The sequence below is a fragment of the Haliaeetus albicilla genome, chromosome 1, assembly GCF_947461875.1.
Source record: "Haliaeetus albicilla chromosome 1, bHalAlb1.1, whole genome shotgun sequence".
NCBI lineage: Eukaryota > Metazoa > Chordata > Aves > Accipitriformes > Accipitridae > Haliaeetus > Haliaeetus albicilla.
In genome coordinates, this window is record NC_091483.1 from 1,453,065 (window position 1) to 1,480,470 (window position 27,406).

The 27,406-nt window shown below is 40.8% G+C and overlaps 1 protein-coding gene across 1 annotated transcript in view; it reads right to left on the reverse strand.

Moving 5' to 3' along the window:
* Window positions 1-27,406, reverse strand: part of FAT4 (FAT atypical cadherin 4) — a 149,339-nt gene that overhangs the window by 22,546 nt on the left and 99,387 nt on the right. Inside the window, exons 7-9 of the mRNA XM_069795693.1 lie at window positions 18,580-18,760; window positions 14,010-14,260; window positions 6,804-11,153 (exon numbers count right to left, since the gene is read on the reverse strand). Of these exons, the coding sequence (XP_069651794.1) occupies window positions 6,804-11,153; window positions 14,010-14,260; window positions 18,580-18,760 (4,782 nt within the window). The remainder of the gene's footprint in view (window positions 1-6,803; window positions 11,154-14,009; window positions 14,261-18,579; window positions 18,761-27,406) is intronic.

Below are 27,406 nucleotides of genomic sequence, written 5' to 3' on the forward strand. Positions count from 1 at the left end.
CCCTGACGCAGGCACGACACGCAACTCAGAGAAATTCACTTTACTTTTCAAGTGTCTCACTGTAATTATCTCGTAGAGGTAGTATTGGTGGATTTGTTTTGTTTTTTAATTTTTTAATTTTTTTAATTAACTGGTGTCTGTAAAAGAGAGATCATGAAATGAAAGGAGATGCTGAATTAAAAAAAGAAAAAAAAAACATTTCCCCCCACATTGAATGCAATGTACTCATTAGTATGAAGGAGACACGGACAGCCCTGGCTGGACCCTGCATGAGCACAACATGCTGAACACAGGCTGCTATTGTACATTATATGATTTTTCTGATTTTTCCTCATCAATTACAACCTCCTTCCTGACTCGGAGGGACCACAGTCCTCCAGAGCTAAAACAAGTTACCCTGGATACAGTCCTTTTCTAAGCAGACATTGTCACATGGGGCAAACATTATTCACCAGAGAATAAACTGAAATCACATAATTCATTTCAACAAGGAAGGGAACCAAGAGAAAAAGTGAAGATTTTAACAGATGCCGAATACTGACAAGGGGGTTCTTTGTACAAAACTAAAATATTCTTTGTACGGAAATGTTAACTACAGAAGTATTGGTCTTCACTTCTAAGTTTTTCTTTGCTTAGCTTTTATCAGTTTTGCAACACTTCCACTATACACCACTCTTGGTACCTGCCTTCCTTCTGCCAGCAGTGCCAGCCTTCGCTGCCTGCTCAGCAAAAACTTGAAAGAATTGTCATGTTTGTCCCTTGTGCTTCTCCACGAAACCCAGCAAAATCAGCCACGCTCTTCCAGACCTTTCCTTGAACTTCATCTAGGCCAGGATATATACACATAGCAAAGGCTAAGACTGCCTTATTGCTCTGATAATGAATTACTTTATTGCTCGATCATATAATATATGTTTAAGTTAAAAATACAACAAGAGCTTGCATAGAGGCTATCCATTCTTATATGCCACATTTATCTTATAATTCTTACATCTCATGTGACAGCAATGCACAATATGCAGTCCTTAGGAACTGCTGGTCCCTAAAACTGTAGAAAATCAGGACTGTGCTATATTAACTCTGCTAGCTTTTTCAGAATTTCGCATCTTCAGTCACCTAATTAAGTAAACCTCTTATTTTTCCCCTCTACTTTTCTGTTTAACCTAAAGAAGTTTGCAGGCAGTTCTTCCATGGGAGCAGCAGCCTTCCACGTGTGACTGCAAGCAGGATGGAAAGAGAGCACTGGAGGATTCCTGTGGTTAATATGTAACTTGTAGATTCACCATAAATCCAGGAAACATTTCCAGTGTCTGAACCTAATTATGCTTTGGGGGTATTTATTTATATTTTATTCTCTAACGGGCATGACTGAAGGATGAGCTAACTTTTTATGTTAGATTTTGCTATTTTCTTTATTTTAAAATTATGGTATATAGAACAGATCTTTGACTTACTGAGGAGAACACGTAGCAAGAGTGAGGTAGAGATGCTTAAAATAGCTCAATGATGTTTCTTAGTTTTCACAAAAATCAAGTGTAGCTAATAAGGCTTACTCAGTTTTTTGCAATTCAGTCTAAATACTCTTTTTTTTTCTCAGCTAACATTAAAGCTGGCATATTTGCTGAGTCAGCATCAGAATATGGATGTTTATTTTAGCTGCACATATTTTAACCAGCGAATAACAACATCTTCATAATTAACAAATGTTTGAATAATTCATGAAACTAATAAAAGTATGTTTGCATTTATTCCAACTGTTTTGACACAGGAGAAGATGAATACTCTGATTTAACAATTCATCAGAGCTATTAAAACTAGTATTTATTTAAAGGAAGAAGAAATTTTGGCTATTCTTTGCCATTCACTGAAGTGCTAAAGACCTGGGAAAAATTTATCTATTTACATTTGGAATAACGATCCAAGAAAAGATGCCTATGAAGCTTATTTTTCCTCTTTAAATGCGTGTGTACTGGGTTTGCGTGGCAAGGCTTTGGTAGCACGGGGGTTAAAGGGGTGGCTTCTGTGAGAAGCTGCTAGAAGCTCCAAGATGGACCCGCCAACGGCCAAGGCCGAGCCCATCAGCGATGGTGGTAGAACCTCTGGGATAACACGTTTAAGAAAGGGAAAGAAAACCTGCGCAACTGCAGCCAAAGACAGGAGGAGAACATGTGAGAGAAACCCCTATGCAGACCCCCAGGTCAGTGCAGAAGGAGGGGAGGAGATGCTCCAGGTGCCGGAGTGGAGATTCCCCTGCAGCCCGTGGGGAAGACCATGGTGAGGCAGGCTGTCCCCCTGCAGCCCAGGGAGGTCCACGGGGCAGCAGATCTCCACCTGCAGCCTGGGGAGGACCCCACGCCGGAGCAGGGGGATGCCCGAAGGAGGCTGTGACCCCGTGGGAAGCCCATGCTGGAGCAGGCTCCTGGCAAGACCTGCGTACCCATGGAGAGAGGAGCCCACGCTGGAGCAGGTTTGCTGGCAGGACTTGTGACCCTGCAGGGGACCCACGCTGGAGCAGTGTGTGCCTGAAGGACTGCAGCCCGTGGAAGGGGCCCACGCTGGAGCAGTTCGTGAAGAACTGCAGCCTGTGGGAAGGACTCACGCTGGAGAAGTTCATGGAGGACTGTCTCCCGTGGGAGGGACCCCATGCTGGAGCAGGGGAAGAGTGTGAGGAGTCCTGCCCCTGAGGACGAAGGAGCGGCAGAGACAGCGTGTGATGAACTGACCCCAACCCCCATTCCCAGCAGGGTTTTTCTCTTGTTTGTTTTTCACCATGGGGATTCCTCCAGGTAAGTGGCTGTGATACCAGTTACACTGTACTCAGTCCTGCAGCTTCTGCTGAACTTCGACTTTTTTTAACACCTTACTCCTCTAGCAAGTAGAGCCATCCAAGATGGCAGCAGGTTGTCCTACCATTTTCAGTTATCTCCCTTGCAGTATGCTAATGCTAGCTTTCCAGTACCTTAAGAGTATGTAAGAGTATATTTGTTCAAGTCCACCCTGATGGCCTACCGCTTCCATGGGTTACAGACACAATAAGGTGTGTACTAAAGATTTAGATTTGGAAGAAGAAAACATAGCTTGCAAACCCATTGTTTTTGCCATTCTGCTTAAAATATTATGCTTATATTTAGATAGCATTTTTTGTAGACAGAAGAAAAAAAAAAAAAGGATTTTTAGAGAGGGCTGTTTTTCCTGAGTAGAGAATTTACACAAGTACTAGCTATTTTGAAATTCTCTCTTGCACAGATAAAGCAAATCATTCAAGGAACCTTACTGGATTGAAGAGGATAAGAAACTGTTTGCCACTATGCATAAAAGCATCCTCACCTGAACACAAGTGCTCAGTTTTACTGCTTTCCAGAAGGATAATGCCAATGACCTTAACCTCACAAAACTAGGGTAGTTTTGGGTTTCAGAGGTCATTTTCCACAACAGTCTGCTGATTTAAGTTTTACAACATGAATTTAAGAGTAATGCTCTGATAGACTTTTATCCCACCTAAGTAATGTGCCTTGAAAAATTATGAGATGTTTGTCTTTTCATAGCTTAAGCAAGTCAATTTTCAAGAAGCATTTTCACACATCCGGACTACTACGCACTTCTCGGGGAATGATTTTATTTGGACAGCATAAAGAATTAGGCTAATCATATATGTTTGATCAGTGTTTCAGGGTATCAAATCCAGCGAGGGGAAGGAAATGCCTCAGCCAATGTTTTGGGAACCAGGGAGACTCCAAACCAGAGCCACCCCAGTTACACTCCAGTTCAGGTGACTGTTGCAGTTAGTTGAGTTTATAGCTCTCTTCTCAGCTGAAATATTGAAGGATTCAGGGCATTCATTTTTGTGTCAGAAAGATCCTTTTCTGAAGACCATGAAAAATTCGGGTAGTGCTGGAAAATTGATAACAGTCAGCACTCAGCATTTATCATTCATCACCTCAAGCTGATGATATCACATGTAGGGGCTTATGCAAAAATCTAACTTTCTGAGATTTGTTTTTTAAAATTGAAAAATGTAACAGGAACAGATACCAGCTGAATGCTTTTGGGTTAGATTTCAGCTGATTTGAGAGTTTTAGTTTTCATGGTTCTCTGTGTCCATCTTTTAAAGTGGTTGTTCTAATATTTTAATCTTACATTTGAAACAATTTCACAAACCTACATTCCTTCATCTTAATGAGACCTGGAAAACAGGAAATGAAGGGTTCAAAGGAAGGGCAGACAACTACTGTAAATCACAAAGTATATTCCCTCAAGAAAGTGATTATTTTAAAAACAAAACCTGATCATCATTAAGAGATGTAATTATAACAGATTGTTTAAACCCTAATGATGTTGCTCTGAGGTAATCAGTCTTTATAATCCTATTCAGTGAAAAGAACTACATTACCTTTGCAGTATGATGAAGTGAAATGCAGCTGACGAAACATAATAAATCAAGGAAAAGTAAGACTCTCAATTTTCAGGTAGGCCATTATAAAGGTCTACAGCTCATGTACTCTAATTTACGGTGAACAGAGAGTCTGTCTCAGAAAATACTAATTTCAACTTGTATGCAGTACCGTGTAAATATTATTTTTTTACCGAGCAAGCAAATTCAATTATGAGACTGTATTTTCATTCCAAGAGAAGCAGCAAAGCTATGTATATGGTAAACTGAATTAGAAATCCACTATTTTGGATGTCTCTTTTATTTTTTTTTTTTTGCTGAGGCACTCAAGATTTATATTCATAAAGAAACAGTTTCAGGCTTTATTTTTACATTCACTATGGCTATCCTTAATCATATATGAATCAGGATTAAATGCCCAAGCAGCTGTATTCTCTTTCTGTTGGCAGTATAACAACGACATAATAGTCTCTATGTCAAGCATTCTCAAACAATCTGTATTCTGACATTTGTTTGCAGAACCTATTGAATATTAAATTTGCAGAATTTCAAATATGCTTTTGCAGACATAAAATGTCTAAATATACTGAATATTAATTGTAGTCTTATCTAAGAAGCTCCGCTGATATTCAACTCCGAAGACATTTTGGTTTTTAATAGCATACTTTGATGCCATTTGTTTTCTGTCTTGATCAATTAATCTCCAGACACTTAAATAATTCTTGATTCTGCAATGGCCAACCGATTTAAAAAGATCTGACTCCCAAATGGAAACGTCTGCCCCAGTGGTAGTCAGTTTTAATGTTATTTGTGTTGACAAGGAGTTTAAGAAAGCTCATATCAGACGCCACATTTAATTCATGGCGTGAAAGAAATCCAACACTTCAAACTGTAAGAGTCTCTCATCACATTTTCTTAGTTAAAACGTTCTTCTTTTTTCAAGCTTGTCACATGTAGAACTTTATTTTTAGCTGACAGAAGGGTAGAACATTAAGATATGAGCTTTAATACCAGAAAAAATTAGCTGGACGTTTCTTTAATGTTTCAAATTATAGGCTAGAGGCATACACTATAGTATGCTGCTAGACTTAATGAAGTGTTTTGCTTCATTGCAACAGCAAGCATATGCCCATGTAATCTCTGCTGCTAATGACCTAAAGAGTTAGTTACAGGGGATAGGTGCCCTAGAATTATTTTGCCATGCTCCTGGCAAAATAATTTGATGCACGAATACAACATGAAATAAAATCCTGGAGTGGTAACTTAATTAGAACTGCTTGTCAATTAACAATAATTGCTCCTGACCTGAGGCTCAGTAGTATATTTGTGAGGTTCGCAAAAAAGATCACATCAGTGTCCTTTATATCAACAGGCCTTTCACAACAAATATGTATCCACTGCTGTAGCTGTGCTTTAAATGAAGTAGTTATACCTTTATTTTGAAATTGATTAACCTTCTCCTTTTTAATAAAGTGTATCACATCTCCTGTACTAATCTGGTTTAAGAAAAAAACCCAAAAGAACAATAACCCCCTGATCACTCCACTGGTTACAAATGAATTTTGGTGGCAGTGGTGGCAAGCCCTAATACACACACCATAATGAGCATGGCTGTGCCGACCTGGGCTGCCTTGGGGCATCTGTGATACAGATATACTCTTTAGAAAAGGTAATGAAAGCCTTACCTTATCTTCTCTTGTTAGATTTTTTTATGATGTCTGTAAAAAGTGGCCATAAGCAATGGTTAAAATTGTTCAGAACCTTCCTTAAATATCATACTCACGATAGAAGCAAACATCAGTCTGCTTTTCTAGGGATAAAATGCTGCTATGTTTGAATGTGTAATAAATATTAGAGAAAAATACTCAGAAGAGGTAGGAATGCTGCAGACATTTCTGTTGTTAATGAAAAAAAAATGACAAAGGGACAAAATACAGAAGAGGCATGCTTGATCATTTTGCCTGAATTCTGTTTTTTCCCCATATCTCTCATCTGTTTTCTGCCTTGTATGACTGCAAGCAATTTGGGGCAGAGGGCGATTTTCTTGCTTGGCACACTCCTAGCAGACTTGAAATGCTACCACAATATGCCTAACAGTAACAAGAACAGAAAAATCATACTTAAACATTGGAAATGGTTTCTACACATTTAATAAGTTAAAATAGCTCTTGTAAAAATCTTTCTGTTCTAATGCAAATCAGGTAAGTGAGATTTGCCTGAGGACAGAGCTAAAATAAAATAATACTGTGGGCACCTGGTCTTCTGAGGTTTCATAACTACAAATACCTCACTTTGCAGGATCTCCTCAGCTACCGGGGATGCGCGTATTCGGACAACCTTGTGCTTACAAGGCACATTTCCACCCTCTTCCCATCTCTTCTGGACTGTAAGATATAGAGAAGTAAAAGCGTACCTGTATACCCAGTTTTACAAACGCAGTTGAAGCTTCCCGGGAAGTTCTGGCAGGCGGCACCGTTTTTGCATGGGTTGGAAAGGCACTCGTTGACGTCCCTCTCGCAGGCCATGCCGGTGAAGCCCTCCAGGCAACTGCACGAGAAGCCCCCCACCAAGTTGTGGCACGTCCCGTCATTGTGGCAGGGGGAAGGGAGGCATTCGTCGATGTCCGTCTCGCACAGACTCCCATCGTACCCAGGCATGCACCTGCACACGAAGGGCCGGAGAGGCTCGTTGGCCACGATGATGACGGGGACGCTCTCGTGACTCTTCAGAGCTGGGCTCACCGCCAACCTCCTCAAGCAGCTCCCTCCGTTCTGGCAGGGGCTCTGCAGGCACCAGTCGTGGTCCACAGCCTCGATCCGCACCCCGCTCTGGCGGAAGAGGACGTCTTTGATGCTCTCGAAGAAGGTGGCCACGCCGCTGGGATTCACATACTGGTTGTTGCCGCGTTTGACGGCCGCCATCAGGAAGGTGTGGTTGCTCTCCTCGTACAGCCCGTAGAGCTGGACGGTGGTGCCCAGCCCCGTCAGCTGGGAGCTGGCGATGCGTAAGAAGTGGAGGTAGTGATTCGTCAGAAAATCCCGCACGCTGTGGGTGCTCAGGCGGAGGAGGATGCTGTTGTCAACGGTGGCGTTGCCGAAGCCCGCGAAGAAAATCCGGACGCTGCTGGTGACGGCACCGTGCAACCCGTCGTTGCTGAGGACGGCCAGGTCGAACGTGCCATCCGTGGACCTCGCCTGCGAGTGCAGCTCGCAGGTCCCCCCGGGAATGCTGAAGAGGCTGGTGACTCCTGAGGTGAGGGAGCACTGGAAGCTGTCTAGCACATCTGGGTCCTGTGGCTTTACGTTGCCCAAAATTCCACCTGGGAAGAGGTTTCCGTAATAGTGAACAAAGATTTCTACCGTTCTGGGCTGAGACGGGTTGTCGTTTTGGTCTATTACCTTGATCTGCACAGTTCCTGTGGAAGACATCTGGGGAACGCCAGAGTCTCTCGTAATCACCGACAGGTAGAAATCACTGATCTGCTCCCTGTCAATCTCTCTTGTCGTTGTCAGCACGCCAGCGGTGCTAAGGCTGAAGTAGCTGGTTGCGGGGCCGGTGCTGAGCAAGTAATACGTAAAGGGACCTTGGTTCGGAGGGAGATCAGGATCTGACGATTGAAGCGTCATCACGAGAGTTCCCGCACGGTTATTTTCCATGACTTCTCCTTGGCTGGTGGACAAGGTGGGGCCATTGTCATTGATATCTTCCAAAGTTACCAATAAAGAGGCACTTCCTGTAGCAGACGGCGTTCCCGAATCGATGGCCAGCACAGACAGGTTGTACACAGGCAACGTTTCTCGATCCAGCTCTGCAGTGACCGTCACCTGTCCTGTCTGCGGGTTGATGGAAAAGGCGTTGTTGTCGTTGCCGGACCCAATGAAATAGGAAAACCTGCTCCAGCTAGGGACAGAATCTGAATCAAAGGCACTCACAAACGTGACATGGGTGCCTGGAGGAACGCCTTCGCTAATTTGTATATTGTAGGTTCCTAAGGTAAAAACGGGAGGATCATTGGCATCCAGTATAGTGATATTAACAGTTACTTCATCTATATCTGCACCACGAATGCTCCCCAAATTTTTTGCGAGGACTTTCAAAGAGATTCGTTCTTCTTTTTCTCTGTCGAGAGGTCCTGAAACATAGATTTGGCCACTTTTTTCATCTATCTGGAAGCCTTTCTTTCTGCTGTTGCCAAAGATAAGGTAGTGGACTTCTCCATCAGTTCCCATATCACGATCACTTGCAAAAACTTCACCTACAACAGTACCTTTGGACGCTGCCTCAGAAACCTCAAAATAATAAAGCTTGGACACAAAACGGGGCACATATTCATTTGTCCCTTCTAATTGGATGTTGACACTAGCAAAGCTGCACCTCTCTTCATCTGGAACATTAAAAGCCTTTACCGTTAAATGGTAACTTTGCTTTGTTTCATAATCTAAAAATCCCTGGGTGGTGATCGTTCCTGTATTGGGGTCAATGACAAAGAGGTCACTATCTGACGACTGAATAGCATATGCAATCACAGCGTTAGGTCCAGAGTCAGCATCAGTGGCATTTAAACGAATAACAGTTGTCCCACTGGGGGCATTTTCTAACACATTGGGAAAGTAGTCCTCAGGGCTGAATGCTGGAGAATTATCATTCACATCAATGACATTAACAGTGACACTGCAGTAGCCTGTTCTGGACACCCATCCTCCATCTGTGGCAGTAACAACTAGCTCATGCTTTTGGCGTAACTCAAAATCAAGTGGTTTTGCTAGTGTCAGTGTACCAGTAGTTGTATTAATAGCAAAGATGCCAGCCTCATTTCCAGAGGAAATATTATATCTGATTAATCCGTTCATAGCAGCATCTCTGTCTCGGGCTGAAAGCGTCCTGACCACTGTTCCAACAGAGTGGCTCTCCGGGATAGTAACACTCATACGGCTTTGAGAAAACTCGGGTGTATGGTAATTTTCCTCTGTTACTACTATTTCAACTGCTACCTCGGATGAGAGTGGAGGATTACCTTTATCCTTTGCTTTCACTTTAAACAGAAAGTTTTTGTTCAAATCAGCCATTAGTGAAGATGACACAGAAATCCAGCCTGTACTCCTGTCCAGTCTGAATTTATTAGTTTTGCTTTCATCAGAGATAAAGTACTCCACTTCAGAATTCAAGCCAAAGTCTTTGTCATCCACTGCAGTAACTTTAATTAAGTTTGTGCCAACCTTCACATTCTTAGTAACAGGAGTAAAATATTTACGAGCGAGGAACAGTGGTGCGTTGTCATTGCTGTCTACTATGTTAATGGTGACAGTTGTCTCACTCATTAATGGAGGACTGCCTCGGTCTGAAGAAGTAACGATGAAGCTGTGCCTATTAATGTTGACATTGCTTGAACCGCTGGAGTTTTGGTACCTTAAATACTGCTTGTTGAAAATTTCCCCTGTGGTTGCATTAATTCGGAAGAACTCAGACTGGGATTTTATAAAGTAGAAGACTTGGCCGTTCGACCCTTCATCAGGATCCGTGGCTGAAACCTGGGTGACCTTCAACCCAATCCCAGGAAGCTCCGGACACTCCAGGTAATAGGATGGCTTTGTAAATCGTGGGGCATTGTCGTTGACATCTGTGACAAATATGGTGACATCTGTGCTCACCGTCCACCCAGAGTCATGTGCAGAGACCCTGATTCTGTAGCGGTCTGTGTCCTCCCTGTTTAGTGGTCTGCTGATGGTGATGTCCCCAGTGCTGGGATTTATGGTAAATGGGAGACTTGTATCCCTTATGGTATACCTGCTGACTGCATTCACCCCAATGTCTTCATCTGACGTCGTGACTCGGGTTACCGTAAAACCCAGAGGTGCATTTTCAGGCACAGAAGCACTGAATATCTGGGAAAACCTCGGAGCATTGTCATTTTCATCTAAAATATTAATGATAACTTTGACGGTTGTGCTCTGGAGCGGGGTGCCTTTATCTGAAGCTTTTATAGTTAGTGTGTATCGAGACAATTTTTCCCTGTCCAAGGGCCTGACACTTCTGATCTCACCAGTGGCTTGATTGATACTGAAACTATTTTCTGTATTGCCCTCAATTATTTCGTAATTTAACTGTCCATTTAGACCACTGTCCCTGTCAACAGCAGCCACCGTTAGTATCTTCCGTGGGGACAGGTTTTCCACTATTTCTGCAATGAAGGGATCTTGCTCAAACTCCGGTGCGTTATCATTGACGTCTATCACCGTTACTTCCAGTTTCTTATATGAAGAGAAGGGAGGGAAGCCCGTATCTCTGGCCTCGATCCAAACCACGTATTTCTGTATGGCTTCGAAATCTAAAGCCCGCCCGACAGAAAGCTGTCCTGTCACCTGGTCGACCAGGAAGGTGCTGCCCAGGTTACCACTGGCGATGTAGTAAGACAAGGAGCCTCCTCTGGCTGAAGATCCGGAGACGGTGGTGACGAGTGTACCGACTGCTTGGTTTTCAGGAAACGTGAAGGTCTCCTGATCCGCCTGAACGCGAGGAAATTCTGCTCTGTTCACAAACCTCACGGTGACAGTTGTAGAGTCTGTCTTGGGGTACCGGCCACCGTCCCTCACGTGAACAGAAATGGTGACTTCGGATTCTCCCACCAGCGGGTTCGCAGCCAGGATTGCCCCCCTTGCTGGATCGATGTGGAATTTCTCAGAGTTTTTACCCATGAGGGAATAATGGAGCTCAGCGTTGGAGCCAGCATCTGCATCGGTGACGGTCACAGCAAAAACAAACGAGCCTGAAACGGAGCACAAAGTAAGGGCAGTTCTTTAATGAATGCACTGATTGCAGGAAACATGATGCCAGCTTTTCACTCGGAAGCATGTCCTGGAGCAGTATGCTCTTCCTTACAGTGCTCTGAAAATGAACTTGTTTTGTCACAAGGTGATTAACTTCAGCAAGGGGTAGGTGAGTTTGTGAACCCGCAAGACAAGCATGCAGCCAAAAAATGGGGGTTTGAAAAGTAGGTCACTGCATTCAGAGAAATGCATGTACAGATGTCAGTGGCTGCACATACATCTGCATTGGAAAATGGACCTGCAACTTTTTGGAAGCCTAGCACCCCACTTCTAGAACATTCACATTATGAAAGCCATAAATCTAATAAGATTGAATGTTATTTTGATTTTTTTTTAAGTACTCATAGTTTATTTATCCAGGTAAAAAAAACCCTGGAATGCAATGACTATTAAGGTTACATAAGTGAACAAGCAGCACCCATAGACATTTACCCTACACAACCACCTTCCCTTGCAGCCCCTTTTTTTCCTATTCCCCAGATGCTGCTCCTTTTTCCCCAATAGCCTCTTGCTTCTGACATTGTAAGAGTATTCTGAGGACAGTAACTAACAGGACTGCATTTCTAAAAGCACGCTGGTCCTCTGAGATAGGGGTAAAAATCATATAGAAATACAAAACTATTGCACACCAGTGCAATAACATGAATATACTACATTTCAGGTCTTTCGAATTCATGCTTCACAATCAGCTTGACTATATGGGCACCATTTGCATTAACCTTTACGTTTGCCTATCTGCAAGGAGAATCCAGGGTGTCCTTTTGCACTGGAATTTACAGATCTAATGCACGGCACGTCTTTCAAATCTGACACTGTCCAATCCATTTGCAGAACACTGTTGATGTTTTACTGGTACTGAAATTTAGAAAATACCCATTCCTGTATAAAAATCATGTTGTTTTCAACCTCTTAAGGCAAAATCATTTACAGGCAGGAATGACTTTGACAGCGTCCCCTTAAAACTATACTTCATGTCACTATTTGTCATGTGCAACGATTTGTACTCCAGGGGGAGGAATATTTAGACAAGTTCAGTATTTGAACCCTTGTGAGAAATGGGACAGAAAAACATTAAGATTTTTGCTTCATTTAAGCAAATTATATTATTAATTATTATTATTACTAGTTCCCCCTTTTAAAATTTACTAAAAAATAATAAGTAAATCAAGCTTTTTCTTTCAAAATGTGCACTAGATATTCTGTGATTGGAATAAAGGCACAAGTCTTGATCAAATTATGAGGCTTTGGGGTTTTTTTTTGGAAAAGCTATTGCAGATGCTACATTGGACTGCAATAAAGTTGTTTGGTTTGTTTTGTTTTTTTTTAATGGACACCATGCCTGCTAGTAACATCATTGTCAACAGTCTTTCAAAATAATGTGAAAAGATATTAACATTTCCCTTTAAATGAAAGTGAACTATCAACTGAGGAAGTTGCAAATAAAAAAGTGCATGCATCCCTAGGTTTTTGCTAAGTTAAAAACAGAGTAAACATAGCTTAGGCTTTCTATATGTTTCTAGTTATAATGGGTTTCATACAAAAAACATCCAAAAAGATATTGCCAGAAAACATCAGTTAAACCTATGTGTACTCTTCATCAAACACATTTAAAGAACAGCCCCCCCAAACCACACAAAGGCACTGTGCCCTAGTCAGAATACACAAAGATACAATGCAATAATAAAATAATTTCATAATGCTGTTCTGAAAACAGGGAAGAAATGTAAACAAATTCATTCTTCCATAAAAAGGAGAAGTATTTGCAATTGTTTAAAATTTAGAGAGAAAACCCAAGACACAGAAAAAAGCCCTTCTTTTTGTTGTTTTAAAAGAAAATTTGTTTTGTAAACCATTTGTCTTGGAATCCTCTCTGTAGGCATCACATATCCATGTCTGCATATTCACATGAAAACACAGTGTCGCCGACTTCCACAGCCAACCACTGTGACTGCAGTTTGGTGAATCTGTGGTAATACAGTGAGCATATTATAAAATCCTTTTATTGTTTTGAGCTAATGGAGGTTGCAGTATTAGTCCATTTTAAATCTTGGAAAAAAAATCTCAAAATAGCAGAATCTTTCCGCAAATTCTCTCCACCCTCATGCAAATACACATATTCTACTTTCTTTCCCCTTGCAATGCCAATTCTGCAAATAGAAAGTATGAGTATTTTGGACTTACCCATTTCTAATGTATTTATTTATCAGGCTTGTTTAAACATAAACTGAATCAGAAATTAATTCCTGCATTGAGTAAAGTCACTTTAATTTGGGTGTAGGTTCCACAAAAGGAAGGTTGTTGCTTGGCTTTGCTTTTATTTTATTTTACTTCAACACTTAGCTCAAGGAAAGGCAATGTAATTAACATCTGATATAGATATGGCCTTTTTTGAAGAGGTTGACAAAATCCTCTTTAAGAATTGCTCAGGGTGGAAAAAGAACATCTACATGCAGGAGGAGACTTGTAGAGGAAAAAGAGGCCATTGCCTTCCTAACCCCAGCAAAATGATTTAATCATTTGTTTGAGCGGGTGCTCATTTACACTATGTCTTCTTTACACAACTGCAGGAAAATAATTGAATTTGGATGGAAGGAACAAACTAAAAAAAATTGCTAAATTGCAGGTGATATATTGAGCCTTGCCATTATTCATTCCTACCCAACATGAAGATAACAAAACCTGGAAAACAGCTGCAGAGGAACATCTCAGAAACATTTCTTGTGGCACAGCTTTGCATTTCATTAAGATGTTTATGCAGTCTGAAGTATCCCAAGCACTGCCACTGATCAGGTTACCTGAAGTGGTAGGCGATGGGACGTGGGTGACGTAGGGATGGTGTTGAAATTTGGGTGGGTTGTCATTCACATCGGCGACGGAGACAAGCACGCTGGTGGAACTGGAGAGAGCCCTGGGGAAGCCCCCATCACTTGCCACCACCACCAAAGTGTAGTTCTCCCTTGCCTCTCGATCGAGGAGAGCACTGGTGATGATTTGTCCTGTTGATGGGTTGATTGTGAATTGTGAATTGCCACCGGTAAGCCTATAGCTGTTTCAAAGAAAAACCAAGGCAGAAAAATTCAATTAGTGTTTCATAAGGCAGCCTGCTGCCTTAAGATAATAACAATTTTCCATATTGTTCAGACCACCATGCTGATGGGTATCAACACATGCATTTTCTTCTGACTGTCCATCTGTCTTCGCTTCTTTTCTTTTCCGTATTTTCAGACCTGTCATAAAAGACATTTCTGGGGATTTCCAAGCGTGCTTGCTTACCACAGATAGATTTCTAATAAGTGAGGAGCAGAATGAGCATTTGTACATTTAGAGATACAGTCAAGACATACTCTCAAAATTGCCTGCTGGAGGCATCCTCTAGTACTGATTTCCCTGGGCAAATGCATTAAGCATTATTCCAAAAGGCTGACATACCTCTTAACTGAATCCACAGAATATAATTAGAAAAAATACTAATTTCTGAAATAAAAGGATGACAATTTTAAAAAATAATATGAGGATTTGTAATTCATATTGTTTCCTGATACTGAGCTAAGTTTTGCTATTCAAGATTTCACTGTTAATTCATAGTAATTCATAGCAAATGAGTAACCACAGAGCTCCATTAATAGAGACTAATTGGGACCAGAATTTGACCCTTGATTGGTGTATATATACGTGCACACATCTGTGTGCGTGTGCAAAAATGTGATTTGATCAGAACAGACTGTGTGCTTACTGCAGTGCGTCATACGGGCTACCTCTGGCTTACTAGCACAGTGAATTTGTCTTTCTTTGAACGCTTAATCAGCTTCTGTTTGTACAGAATGAATCTCAAAGATATGTGGAGCACTGGGCCATATTTTTAAAGGTAATTGGTTAATATTATGGTTTTTTATTAATTCAGATAATTGGTTTTCTACAAAACAAAGGAAACAAGAACTGGCTAAAATGAACAATTCCCATGTTCAGTATTATAACCCTGACAAAAACCAACACAGCTGTGATTAGCATTGCTTCTTCAGAGAAGCCTGGTACAGCACAGCAGCAGCTTTTTTTGAGGTATACAATTCTATAAAGGACTCAGAAGAAAATAGCTTTTATGAAAGAGAATAATATTCCTATCTTCACCTTTTTAAATTCAGAATAGGTTATGACAGAAATAATAACACGGGCCAGAAGCTTTACCTAGAGGATTGATAGCCAGCCTGTGTAATAAGCTGTGGCAACTTCTCCTGTTCAGTCATTAATCTCTACAGAATGCCATGAGCATACTTTAATTGCTTAATTATGATATAATATGATGGCCATATGTAATTATTCTCCAGCCATAGCAATGTGCATCTAGGGTGGAAAGAATGTGCACAAAGCCTAAAGCACCACTTAAATCTCCCTAAATACCAGCAGCATGGGCAAATTTCATCTGTGATCTGCAATGTTTTAACCCTGTGTGAGGTGTTGCAGAAGATAGAGACTTTCTCTTCTGTATTTCCACATATATAGAACGGCTCAAGCTTTAGCATTGGAAAGATGATATGAAAACTTTAAAAAAAAAAAAGAGAAATTACATTTGCCGTAGGACATTCTGAGTTATATCCCAGCACAACGGCATGCAAACCAACTGGACAATGTAAGTGTGTCTCAGCACAGTTACAAAAAAATTCCAAACCCAAGCCAAAAAAAAACCAACCAAAAAAACCCAAAACCCCACCAAACCCTGAAACTTTAATAGTGACAACTGGCATAAAAAGAATTTGGCTGCAGTGCTTAAAATCTGGCCTTTTGACTAGTCTGTGCTGACCCCTCTTACCTATACTATCTTTAACAAGACTGCTCAAGTGTGCATTGCTGTTAACAACCTCATCATCCTCCCTTAATGACTTCACAGGTTATCACCAGAAATAAGAGAAAAAGAGTTGGCCTGTATGGACATGTAACAGTTTTGCAGAAGATTACCTCCTTCCTGCATAACACAGTCCATTTTTTGACTTAACATGAAAATTTTAGCGGAGGATTTTATGTACCACCTTTGGAAACCAAAGATTTGATTTTGAAACAGGCTCTAACAGGACTGAAAAAGAGTTCTGAGCGCTCAGCACCTCCGACAAGAAGACCTTACGTATTCTGGTCCCTCTGGCTTTTGCCAGTTTTGTAATACCAGGCATATTTTAAGATTTGCATTACTCTACATGCTGAATCTGGACAAATTCTGTCCAAGAAAAACAAAGTATGTTCCTGAGTCTAAAAAGTGTAAAACAAAACCTGAAAACAATTTTTAAATAGCTACTTACAAAGGAAAAAAATATTTTTATTAACTATTCTCCTGTGAGATACTGAGTGAATGACAAAGACTAATGGCAAAGATATTAAAGCAATTCAACCACACTAAAGAAATCTGAGAGCACCCTGATAATTTCTGATTATGGGATGCAATCATTACAATCATTCATGCTTTGTATGGAATTCTTTTTTTTAAAGGAGCTTGCCAGAAATAGTTTCTTAGAGTAAGAGTGAATAGAATTAAAAGCTTCGCTGTTTCACAATTTAATAAATGGTAATTTTGGATGCTTTTCAAATATTTAAAATGCCAAAACATCAAGTTTCTATTTCTGGCTTGTAGCTAGTTGGAAAGAAAATATGACAGTATTTTGTACACACTTGCTTTGCCATAACATAACTCTGTTTTATTTTACTTCCTTTTTTTAAAAAAGTGACAATCACAGTGATATTCTTATGGACTTTGAAAAATGAACTGAGGTGAACTAACAAAAGTAAATAAAGAAGCTACTTTCATATCCTGTTTTGTAAGTTTGGAAACAGAGATACAGGTGTTTGCAGTCATGACAGTTAAACGTGATGAGATTACCTACGTGTCCTTCCGATTAATAACTAACACGAATCTGCTTCGTATTCCATTCACAATACATCAGTCCTCAGTGGATAATCTTCAGCTTGTCATGTCACTCAGCATCTTCATTACTCTTGTCTGCGAAACTGGGAATGGCCAGTGTTCAGCCCAGTGCCCAGTTAGGTTGCATCAGCTGAGCTCTGCAAACTGTCTGGCACTTAGAGCAAAAATGCCAAATGCCAACTTTTTACTGGTTTTCTGAATGGGATGAACTTTATGCCTCACCTTCTGTAATTTTCATTCTAAACTGAAGACACTAGCTAACCATAAATTTACCCAAGGAACATGTTGGCTTTCAGTGAAAATTGTTTACTATATGAAAAGACGTGAACGCAGCTGCAAGGCAGGTAGTGGTTTCTGTTGACCGTTCAGTGGTCTGCAGTGTAACGTGTATTAGTGTCTTGGGTGATGTTGTATCTGCTCAGCCAGTTTATTATAAATGCATCCAAGTCTGCATAAGCAGTCTTCTAAACTACAGTTAGGTTTGAAAAGCCATTTGAGGTTCAAAGTGAGATACTGAAGCCTTCCCCAAACATACGTATGCTATCACAAAATCAACACTATCCACTAGTTTGGACATTTTTATGCAAAATGTGACACTGATTTCTAGATTTGCCTAGCTTAAAAATTAAAGCTTAAAGATGACTAAAGCTGCAAAATACATTCTGTAATTTTTAGGGTGAGTGGTTTCATTTGAACGTAAGTGAAAAAAAAAAAATTCTTTAACTCTGCCCCAAAAGTCAGCTTTTGTAGCAAATTCGTTAATGATGTTTGAAAAGTACATCTTCCTCTTCCCCACCAATACCTTCCTGAAACCTCCTTCGATTAATATTTAAGAAGTCTGTCAGCCTCCAAGAACAAGGGTTTCTAGCTTCTTCAGGAATATGTTTTAAAAGATTTGTATTATGTCTATTAACGATATCCTTCATTACAAGGCCTCAACTCTAAAAGCTATGCTAAAGAGAGGGCAAAAGCCTTTCCAAAGGCTACACAAGCTCATGGCAGTCACTAATGATGATCATTCATAGCCTCTATTGTATTCCTTTATGCAGAGAATTTATATATAAAGACTGCAAGCTGAAGCGCTTAATCCAGTCATGCTATTATTTGGAGTTTCAGTATTTCTTTCGTTTTCTATTTTTTTAATTCACCTACCTCTACATTTATTGAGAAATATAAATCTAGCCTATTAACATTCAGGTGCAAGTTAAACCCGTTTGCTGTTCACTTAGTAAAAACCTAAAATAACACTGCAACTCTATTTGTCCTTAATATAATTCTAAAAGCCTACGAACAACAACAACAACAAAAAAAGCCAGATTTGCCAAAATAATTTAGCTACACATATACAGCTGTCCTTTTGTCTTACAGCTTCATGGCATGTTGGTGATGGACACTGGGGGAAAAAAATCTTCAGGCAAGGTACGAGGTGGTATTACATACAGCAACAGTAAACGACCTACCTAATAACAGCATTTGTGGAAGCATCAGCATCTGAGGAGTTTACGAGCAAAATATCTGTCCCCGTAGGAGCATCCTCTGGAACAGTGGCAGAATACATGTTAAAGGCGAATGTGGGGACATTGTCATTGACATCATCCACTGTGACAGCAATGGTTCCAGTGCCAGTGAGGGCAGGAGATCCTGCGGGAAAGTGGGATACGAAATGCTAGAGGTTACAAATACCACCACGCTAATCCGAGGTCTGCCATCCCTGATTTAAAGCCTAGTGCTTGAGCATGTCACAGGTCACAGAGCAAGAAAGCCAATTCAATGTACAGGACAAGGTCAGATTTCTTTCAAAGGCATCTTGACATAAGATACAAGTTGTGAAAGAAGAAAAAATAAAAAAGTAGTTGTTATTTTTCTTGCTCTGTCTAATTCCAGAAATATTTTGTAATACAAGCTCAGTGGAAAAAGATGGTCTTGGAACCGCTCAGAAGCCTTCCTGTAACAATTAGGACCAATTTGAACATGTGGTTGACTTTCCTGTTTCTCTAACAGAAGACGTTCAAAGGTGGCACACTGACAGCCGTGAAGACTCCAGCCCTCAATTTATTTATCCGCAGAACAAATAGAGTGGAAACAGTGGCAAACCCCAGCTTTCCGCGTGGCTTTTCCACTGCCGGTTGCACCCCTGACCTGGGGAGACCTTCTCTGAGCGGGTGGGAAGGTTGCACAGTCTCCAGCCCTGTTCAGACTCGATTTCTCCGTGGAAGCAACCATCTATAGCAGCAAATAATGCTCACTCGGATGGATTATTGGCTTACGGGAAATTGGACTGAACTTATTTAACCTACGGCTTTCATCCTCCTTGTTATTCGAACACTTAACTCCAATGAGCAGAAATGAGTGAGAAATAGCATGTTTATTCATGTGCAATCTCTCAGTATTTATTGTCTGAAGCTTTTCCTTTGTCAAATCTAAAAAAAGATAATTAAGAGTTTTACAAGTTCATGTTAGTTTTGCCAGTCTATCACACTTATTTTCAGCCAAGAATCAGCAAGACATCTCCTGCTAACCAAATTCTTCACTGAGGGTCCCTGAAAAAAAATGGGATCATTACCTTCTTTGAATACATAACAAAAAGGAGGAGGAGAGAGTGATAGTGGAGCATAAACCCCATGAGTTATGGCCCCTTTTACTCAAAAGACAGACGATGACCATGCCTGTTTTACCCAAGGTTGTGTCACTTTCCCCTTCAATCTCGAACAGATAGAACAATTCAACATTTGCTGGACTGGGAAAAAAGCGACGATAATGAAATGCTTTGGGCCACAGGCTGGTTCAAGTCCTTGCCGCAAGGTAAGCATATTACATGGAGCTGTCATTTGATGAAACACAGGCAGCCCCCGCGTGACCGCCCTAGTCCTTCCAACCCAGCAGATGATTAGGTCGCTGCTACCTGAGGTTATTGCTGGACCTCAAGTTTAAGGCTGGGAAGGAAGCAGGCTCTGCTCTTGGGTCTCATGTGGTCCTGGCAAGGGCTCCAGACACCAAGCTCTTGTATAAAAGAAGAAATAATGACCCATTTTCCCACATGTTAACCCTTGCGGGTTGAAGAAGTACCACGCTACATCGCGGGAAGAAGCTGGGAGCAACTTCTGCACAGGAAGGAGATTTTTCACCGTGAAATACTTCAGAGTAACTCGGCTTAATGCACAAACGGACTGAACGAAAGAGCTTCCAATTGAAAGGTGCTGTAAATCTCGGCAGGCTGACTTTGAAGCCTGCTGATCGGACGGGATGGGTCACGACGCCGAGGAAAGAACGTGCAAGCCAAAGAATATAGGTTTCACGCCACGGCCGCGCACAATGGAGGCCTTTCTCTGCTCTAGTCTGAGGTAATTCATTTTGCCAATTAATATACTTTCAGCCAGGAAGGTTACATTAAGGCAATAAGCCTGACTCATTTTTTACCCTTTCCCCGCACCTCCCCAACCCAATTTTGTCATTTAGCCAAACACATATAGATAGAAAAGACTGCAAAAGCATTCTTGATTGCTGAAATATTGCCTGTGGAGTGTTTATTATTACTGCATTAAATGAAACAGAGTCATCGGCAGTGTTTGCTGCATGTGCCATCAAGCTCTGGCCTTCCAAACACATTTAATTGACATTCATCTCGCAGCTAATGAAAAGTTGAAAGTTGTGAAGTTTCACAGGTGATTAAGCAATTTATACATAATTCAGAAATTAATCTTGGGTAAGTCACATTCAAAGAGCATCAGTAGTAACGCAATTCGGTCTGGAAAAGAAAGCTAACTCACAGCTAAAACCTGAAACTCAATTGTTTTAAATGTATTTGCTAACACAAAGAGCCGAGGGCGGAAAATTCACGCTGTCAGTTTATTCACAGAAATGAACTGCAGTGGCAGCGCCTTTAGAGGTAAACCAAAGCTGGGGTGATGGAATTAGCTCCAGAACAGCTCTGCAGGCTGGTCCCGTCCCAGCTGGGAGCACTGAGCTCGGGCTCGGTGCCGCGCTAGCTACGCTCACAGGACTGGCGAAGAGAGGAGAATGGGAAGGACGCGCTCACGCCCGCCGGCAAAGTACCGCGTGGACATACGCTAACAGCAAAACGCTGCAATGGGTTGTTTGTTTCTCCTGCATGGCTATTACATCTTTGGTCACGTAATGGAAATGACCAAAAGGGATGCTAGATGTAGTAGCTGCTTACGGGCTATGCATATGCTCCTGCTCAGGATTACACCGATAGCAGCAGCTTTTGACTCAGCCATTTGACTCCAAGCAGCCCTGGCCCCCTTTCGTCTCTGAGGAATCTGAATTTGCAGGGTACCAAACACACACTCCAAGAGTCAAATCCCAGCCCTCGCCTCAGCCTCTTATATGTTCGGTGCCGTTATTCTCCCATTCCACTTCCCCGCTGGTTGCGTCTACAAGGCACTGTACAGAGCGGTATGGACATATTTCTATTAGCCTCAGAGAAGTGAATATACCAGCCAAGGTTGAGCACCATACTAATAAAATTAACTGGGGTAATGTAAGTAACCCAGACCTCATTCAGCGCTAGCTTGTGGCTGCGTTGCGCTCGCAGAAACGTCCCAGAAGTCCAATATTAATTCAGCTGTTTGTAACATCCCAAGTCACTGCTCTTCAGTTCAAAACCCAAAATCTTTCTCATTTTACTTAGATGGAAAAACTCACATATTTACATTGGTTTCCTGTCTATGTAGTTATCCAGATAGGTTTTTTTCCTCTAAGTAAAACATCACGTCCACAAATATACTCCTTTATTCTATTACACTGAAAGATAAAGTTGCAATTTCACAGAGAGTCCTCAAAGCTTTTATTCACTTGAAATTAAATGACTAGCTCACATTTCTGCAGTTACTGAGAAATATAAGAAGAGGAAATTACAAATGAAGTAATTTTCTGTGGAAAAGAAATAGCTTGGGGCCAAATTCTACCGTCCTCAGTGAACTTTCAGTGAAAGTTGTGCTTGCATAAGGACCACAGAATTTGGCCCCTGGTAATAAGTAGGTTTCATAAAATCTACATGTCATATTTGTGGTGAGAGAAGTAGTTTCCATGGTCAGGCTGAGTTCCCAGATTTCTTAAGTTTTGCTTCGATAGCAAATCTTCCCCAAGTCAATTATTCTTATTATGCTAGAGCATCATTCCTTTTTTCTTCAAACTGCACTTAATATTTTGCATAAATACGTGTAGTAAATTTTGTGTAAATTCTGTAATATTAGCCAAACACTCAAGATGTCCCCAAACTGTTTTTAATAAACCAGACATGTTACAACCTATATAAAATTGCTGTACACAGCCACACGACCCTCTGAGTACTCCTACGAACAGCCCTGAGGTCTAGAGCCACAAAGAAATGTACACTTTTCCCTTAGTGAACTTGCACTAAAATTTCTACCAATTTTTCGTAAATAGTCTGAACTATTTTTCAGCAGAAGCAGCAACTATTTCTTTGTCAGATACCTCTTATTTAGAGCATTTCTCTAGCGCTGTACTACTACTAGGGTTTTTTTCAAATCCCAGAATACCATGTCTCACGGAGGCTTAGGATATCTATGTCGAAAAAAAGTTTTCTAGAAAGGCGGAGGAATGAAAGACCCATCAAATTATTAATAACTGGAGAACATAAAGTTAACTATGCGAACTAAATGGTAGAGATGAGATTGACTGTTCAGTGAATATCAAATCTTTAAAAGACGATGATGTTAATATAGTACTATTATTATTTTGAATTTCCCATCTCTGTGTGCTGTGGTCTGTTTCTATGAACCGAACAGTTTATTTTCTAGGTGACAGCTGTACATATACATTAAGCAGACAGTCCCACAAACGTCCACACATCATTGTTGAAATAAAGATTAACCTGGGATAGTGTCAAAATAGTAACGCTGAGTTCAGGAAGAAAATTGCTTCCCACGGATGTTCTTCCAAAAATTTAAGCTTTTTGCTTACATCTGCAAGTAAACATGTGTCTGGGGACGAAGAGAAGGAGCAGACCTTGGGAGCCTGCTCCTAGGAGGCCCGTGATGAAGGACGATTTACAAGGGGAGGTTATAAGAGGCCACCTCAGGCTTGGCCAGTGCTGGGCTGTGGCTCCCGTCTCTGCATGGGACATTTGGGGAGGTGACATGAAGAAATAGCCGTGGGGGACCGTGGCGTGGGCAGGCGGCAGCACGAGGGCAGGACCCCTCTTCTCCCAGCAAGGAGGGACTGGCAAAGACCTACAAGCTGGTCTTCCGCCCCATTCACCAACGCTTGTTTGCGGTTGAGCGCCACAAAAATATGATGATATTGGAAACGTGTCAGCTTAGAAGTTATAATGAGCCCTCAACTTTTTCCTCCCCCCATCCAGGAGAAGAGGGATGAAAAATACTGGCTACATGCAGCAACGCAAGTAGAAGGAAGGAAACTAAGTGCAGGAAGGTGGCAGTGGGGAGAAATATTATTTAACTTGACGATTTCTACTTCCCAAATGCAGGATAACCAGCAAAGAGAGGAAAATATGCATTTCGAGTTAACTTATCATAAGTCACTCATTCCCCTAATTTGCGCTAATGCTTACGAGCCACGACGTCATCCACAAGGGATGAACCTAAAGACCGCTTTCACTTTCGCCTTGGCCTACCCATGCAGCCTTAGAAGAAGGGAATGCCACCTGCTATCTTCATCCACCCTTGTCCTGGGGAATGGGTACGGCAAGCTGTGTCGGCTCCCTGTAATCCCCAAACACGTGGCACCATCTGTTCCAGTGCATGTTCAGCTCTCCACACCATAGCTGGACGCGAGGACGAGTGGGGAATGATCAGAGTACTTAGTGGACTGGAGTAGTAAAAGAAAACAATTGAAGGAAACTTGCAAAGCCATTTACGTTTGTCAAGAAAGCTCAGGAAAAGATGATGCTATTGGAAATTATCTTGGCTGTGTGGTACCGTATGGCTCACAGTAAAAATTAGAAATCGGAGAATGTGTTCAGCATGTTATCCACATATTGTTTGAAGCTTTAATGGCTTCTGGGTCCTGTCTGTGCCATGGTTAGCACAGCAGATAGTAAAAGTATCATTCCTTTCAGAAACCAGGAACTCAAAGTCTTTGCCAGCATTAAAATGCCAAAATTAAGTGCTAGAAAACTAACAATAAACTTAAGCAAAAAAACCCTACAGATACATTTCACTAAAATGAAAAAAAGGGATTAAACTTAAATAAAATGAATCTAAATGACTAATCAAAACTCATACTGCAGGCAGTTTACCATGTTTTGTGGTAAATTAAACACATCATTATCCTGAAAATTGGAAAGCGATTTAACAGAAATGGAATTTTTGCTTCACTGAAATGTGTTGCTTTGCAACAAAGCGGATTTCACTTCTCCAGTCAAACACTCAGTGAATGAGTCCCAGGACTAGAAGTTGTATGTGTTATTACAGAGCATTAACTTTTTCACTCAAGTAAACAAGGCCTTTCTCACAATAAAGCATCCAATCTTTCTAAATGCATTTAAATGCAGACAGAGTGTGCTGAGCCTCACACAACTGGTGAGTTTTAAAATAAATATGGAGCTAGAATAAGTTAAAATGCAACTAGCTTACATTATGCTTTGGATTTCTAGTGCACGCGAAGCTTGACTTGAAACGTGGATGACTTGAGATTAAAGTTATTTACCAGGAACGCAAAACAAAGTGTGTATGCGAAATGAGAAAATAAGTAGTTCTTTTTACAAGACTGCATCAAAAATACTCATCCTGGTTGGATATGTTGATTGTGTTTTGTTTTCCTCTTACTCAATTTTTCACTACAGGCTTCCACACTAACTCTTGAAAAACTGGTGAACTTGGTATGTTTTGAGACAAAAGCTGAAATAAGTAGTTAATACACAGAATAAATAAAAAGCTTAGAAGCTAGCCCTGCTCTCATTCAGCTCAGAGGGTGACTGGTGAATGAGACCATACAGGAACCCAGATTTTACAAACTTCTGAGTGTTTCAGATCTTGAGTTTTTCTCATAGTTAGGTATGAAGTAGTAGGTGATCCCAAAGCTGATTTAACAGAACTTGTACTTCAGAAAACAAGGGAACTGTTGGGATAGATCTGTACTTGTGCAAGGATTATCTGACAAGAAAAAAAAAGATTTTCCTGTACTGCATCAGATAATAGAAACCTCAATATCCTCCCTCATGTACCAGCCTAAAGAAGCTGGGAGCAAACAGACCTAAATTTGGGAACATAAGCTATCGAAAGTAAAAAAAATTCACTAGACAAGAGTCCAACCTTGTTCAAGCAATGACACGTCCAGCCACACTTAGGCTGATGCACGTGCATAAACACACATACTCACACATGTTTTGACAGTGCAAAAGAAATCCTTGTCCCAAACAGTAATGCAAGACAGGCTCTCTCATCTGGTTTTATCCACATGATTTTTAAATTTGAATAGTTTCCCACCAAAATTCCTGACTGACTGCATCCTTTGAATTCACTAATCTTTGCAGTTTCACAACAGGGGCAACATTGCATTGCAATGATTTAATATGCTGTTGAAAGGGTGGGACTTGTATGCACATACAGAGACTGTTTTAAGCCCTCTGGTGTATATACATTTCCTTATCACTGTTCTTTTCCTCTGATCTGCTCATCAGAACAAGTTACCTGCAGCTGTTTACTCTGAGAGGAAAAAAAAAGCTGTTGCACTATTACAGAGCTGGACGTACTGGAACACAGATACAGACTGAGAAAAAACCACATGCAATAAAGCAAAAGTATAGTATTTATTTAGCACAACTTCAAGGTGTTCCAGGTAACAATCTCGTTCCACACATACGCACGCACATCATAAACTTATTGCTTACACATCTGAAAAAATGGTAGATAATACATTCCTCCAGTTTCCCCATTGCTGCTTTTGTTTAGCAAATTTCAAAACGTACGAAGGAAAGGCTGAAAGCGTCCTGCTCCACCGCCCACAGCGTAAGCTGATACAGGGTTGCTGACATAAGCAGACGCCAGTTAGTGGCTGTCAGGTTTCGTTCTCCTTCCCCGAAAGGCACAAGCATTAACCCCATGTGCCATAAACCCCTTGATATACACTTGTAAGCTATTAACATCAAAGGTACAGGTCATTGGAGATGGTGCTCAGAAAAGGCACACGCAGGTATTGCACGTTCTTAGCCAGAACTGCACTTATTTCCAGAGCAAGAAGTTGCCTTCTTCCAAATACGTTTCAAAAAAATGAATCTTTAAGGACAATTTTTCACAGCTGAATATAATGCTCATAACAAAACCTGGCAAATGACTGGTTGTAAGGGTGCATCTCCCCGTGCCCGCACCGCAGGTGGTTCTAGGAGGGCAGGCATGACCGTGTGCACCACCAAGGCCTCCGGTGACCAAAGTAAAGATTTAAAGAAAGTGGAACTGCAGCTTAAAAGAAAGGCAGAGACATTAAAAAAATATTTTCTTAAAACCACCAAACTACTTCTCCTTGTTATAAGTTACTGCTGTAAACAGAAAAAATAGAGAAGCTGGCTCCTGCAGGGACTGCTGACTAAGGCAGTTTTTGACTGCTTGTGACTCCTGAATATCCCACAGCGAAATTCCTGTAATGCATGATTTTGAATTATGCTTTAAAAACACCCTGTATAAATAGTGAAGATTAACCAGCAGAATAAGCGTTCAGGCCATATGTGCATGTCTTACTTGTTTTATCCTTGCAATTAAGGTTTCCTGAAATTGTAGCTTTGTATTTGAAGAATGAGCTAGCAGGCTTTCAATTTATAAGGTGTAATGTTTAATTTAAAAAATGGTTTAAGATCACCATGACTAGAAAAATCTTAGTTATTTCTCAAAGGCTGAGAAATTGCATAGCATAATAACTACTCTAGTTATCTTATTCTTCTGCAAAACAGATTACATTCAGCAAACTCATTAATATATTTGAAGTAGAATTTCATTTAAAAGTGATGTAAGCAGAAGGACAATAATTTTAAATTAATTTTAATTTAAAACTTCCAAACTAATCATAGCAAGATGGATGAATGAAGAGATAAGAGAGAAAGTGTAACAGCCTGAAAAGTTACAAACTGACAATTCTTTCTTTCCTGAAATTTTCGATCATCTACTAAATCCCACATATTACGCATTATATTGTAGCTTGTTTTCCAGTTTAAATAAATCTACCTGAAACTTTTTCAAAGTGATATACATGCTTTTTTTCACCTCAAACTAGCACCAAGAAGTTAAGAAATAATAGTAAAGCAAAAAAAAAAAGAAGGGGGAACCAGGACAACAGTGAAGACAGCTTAAA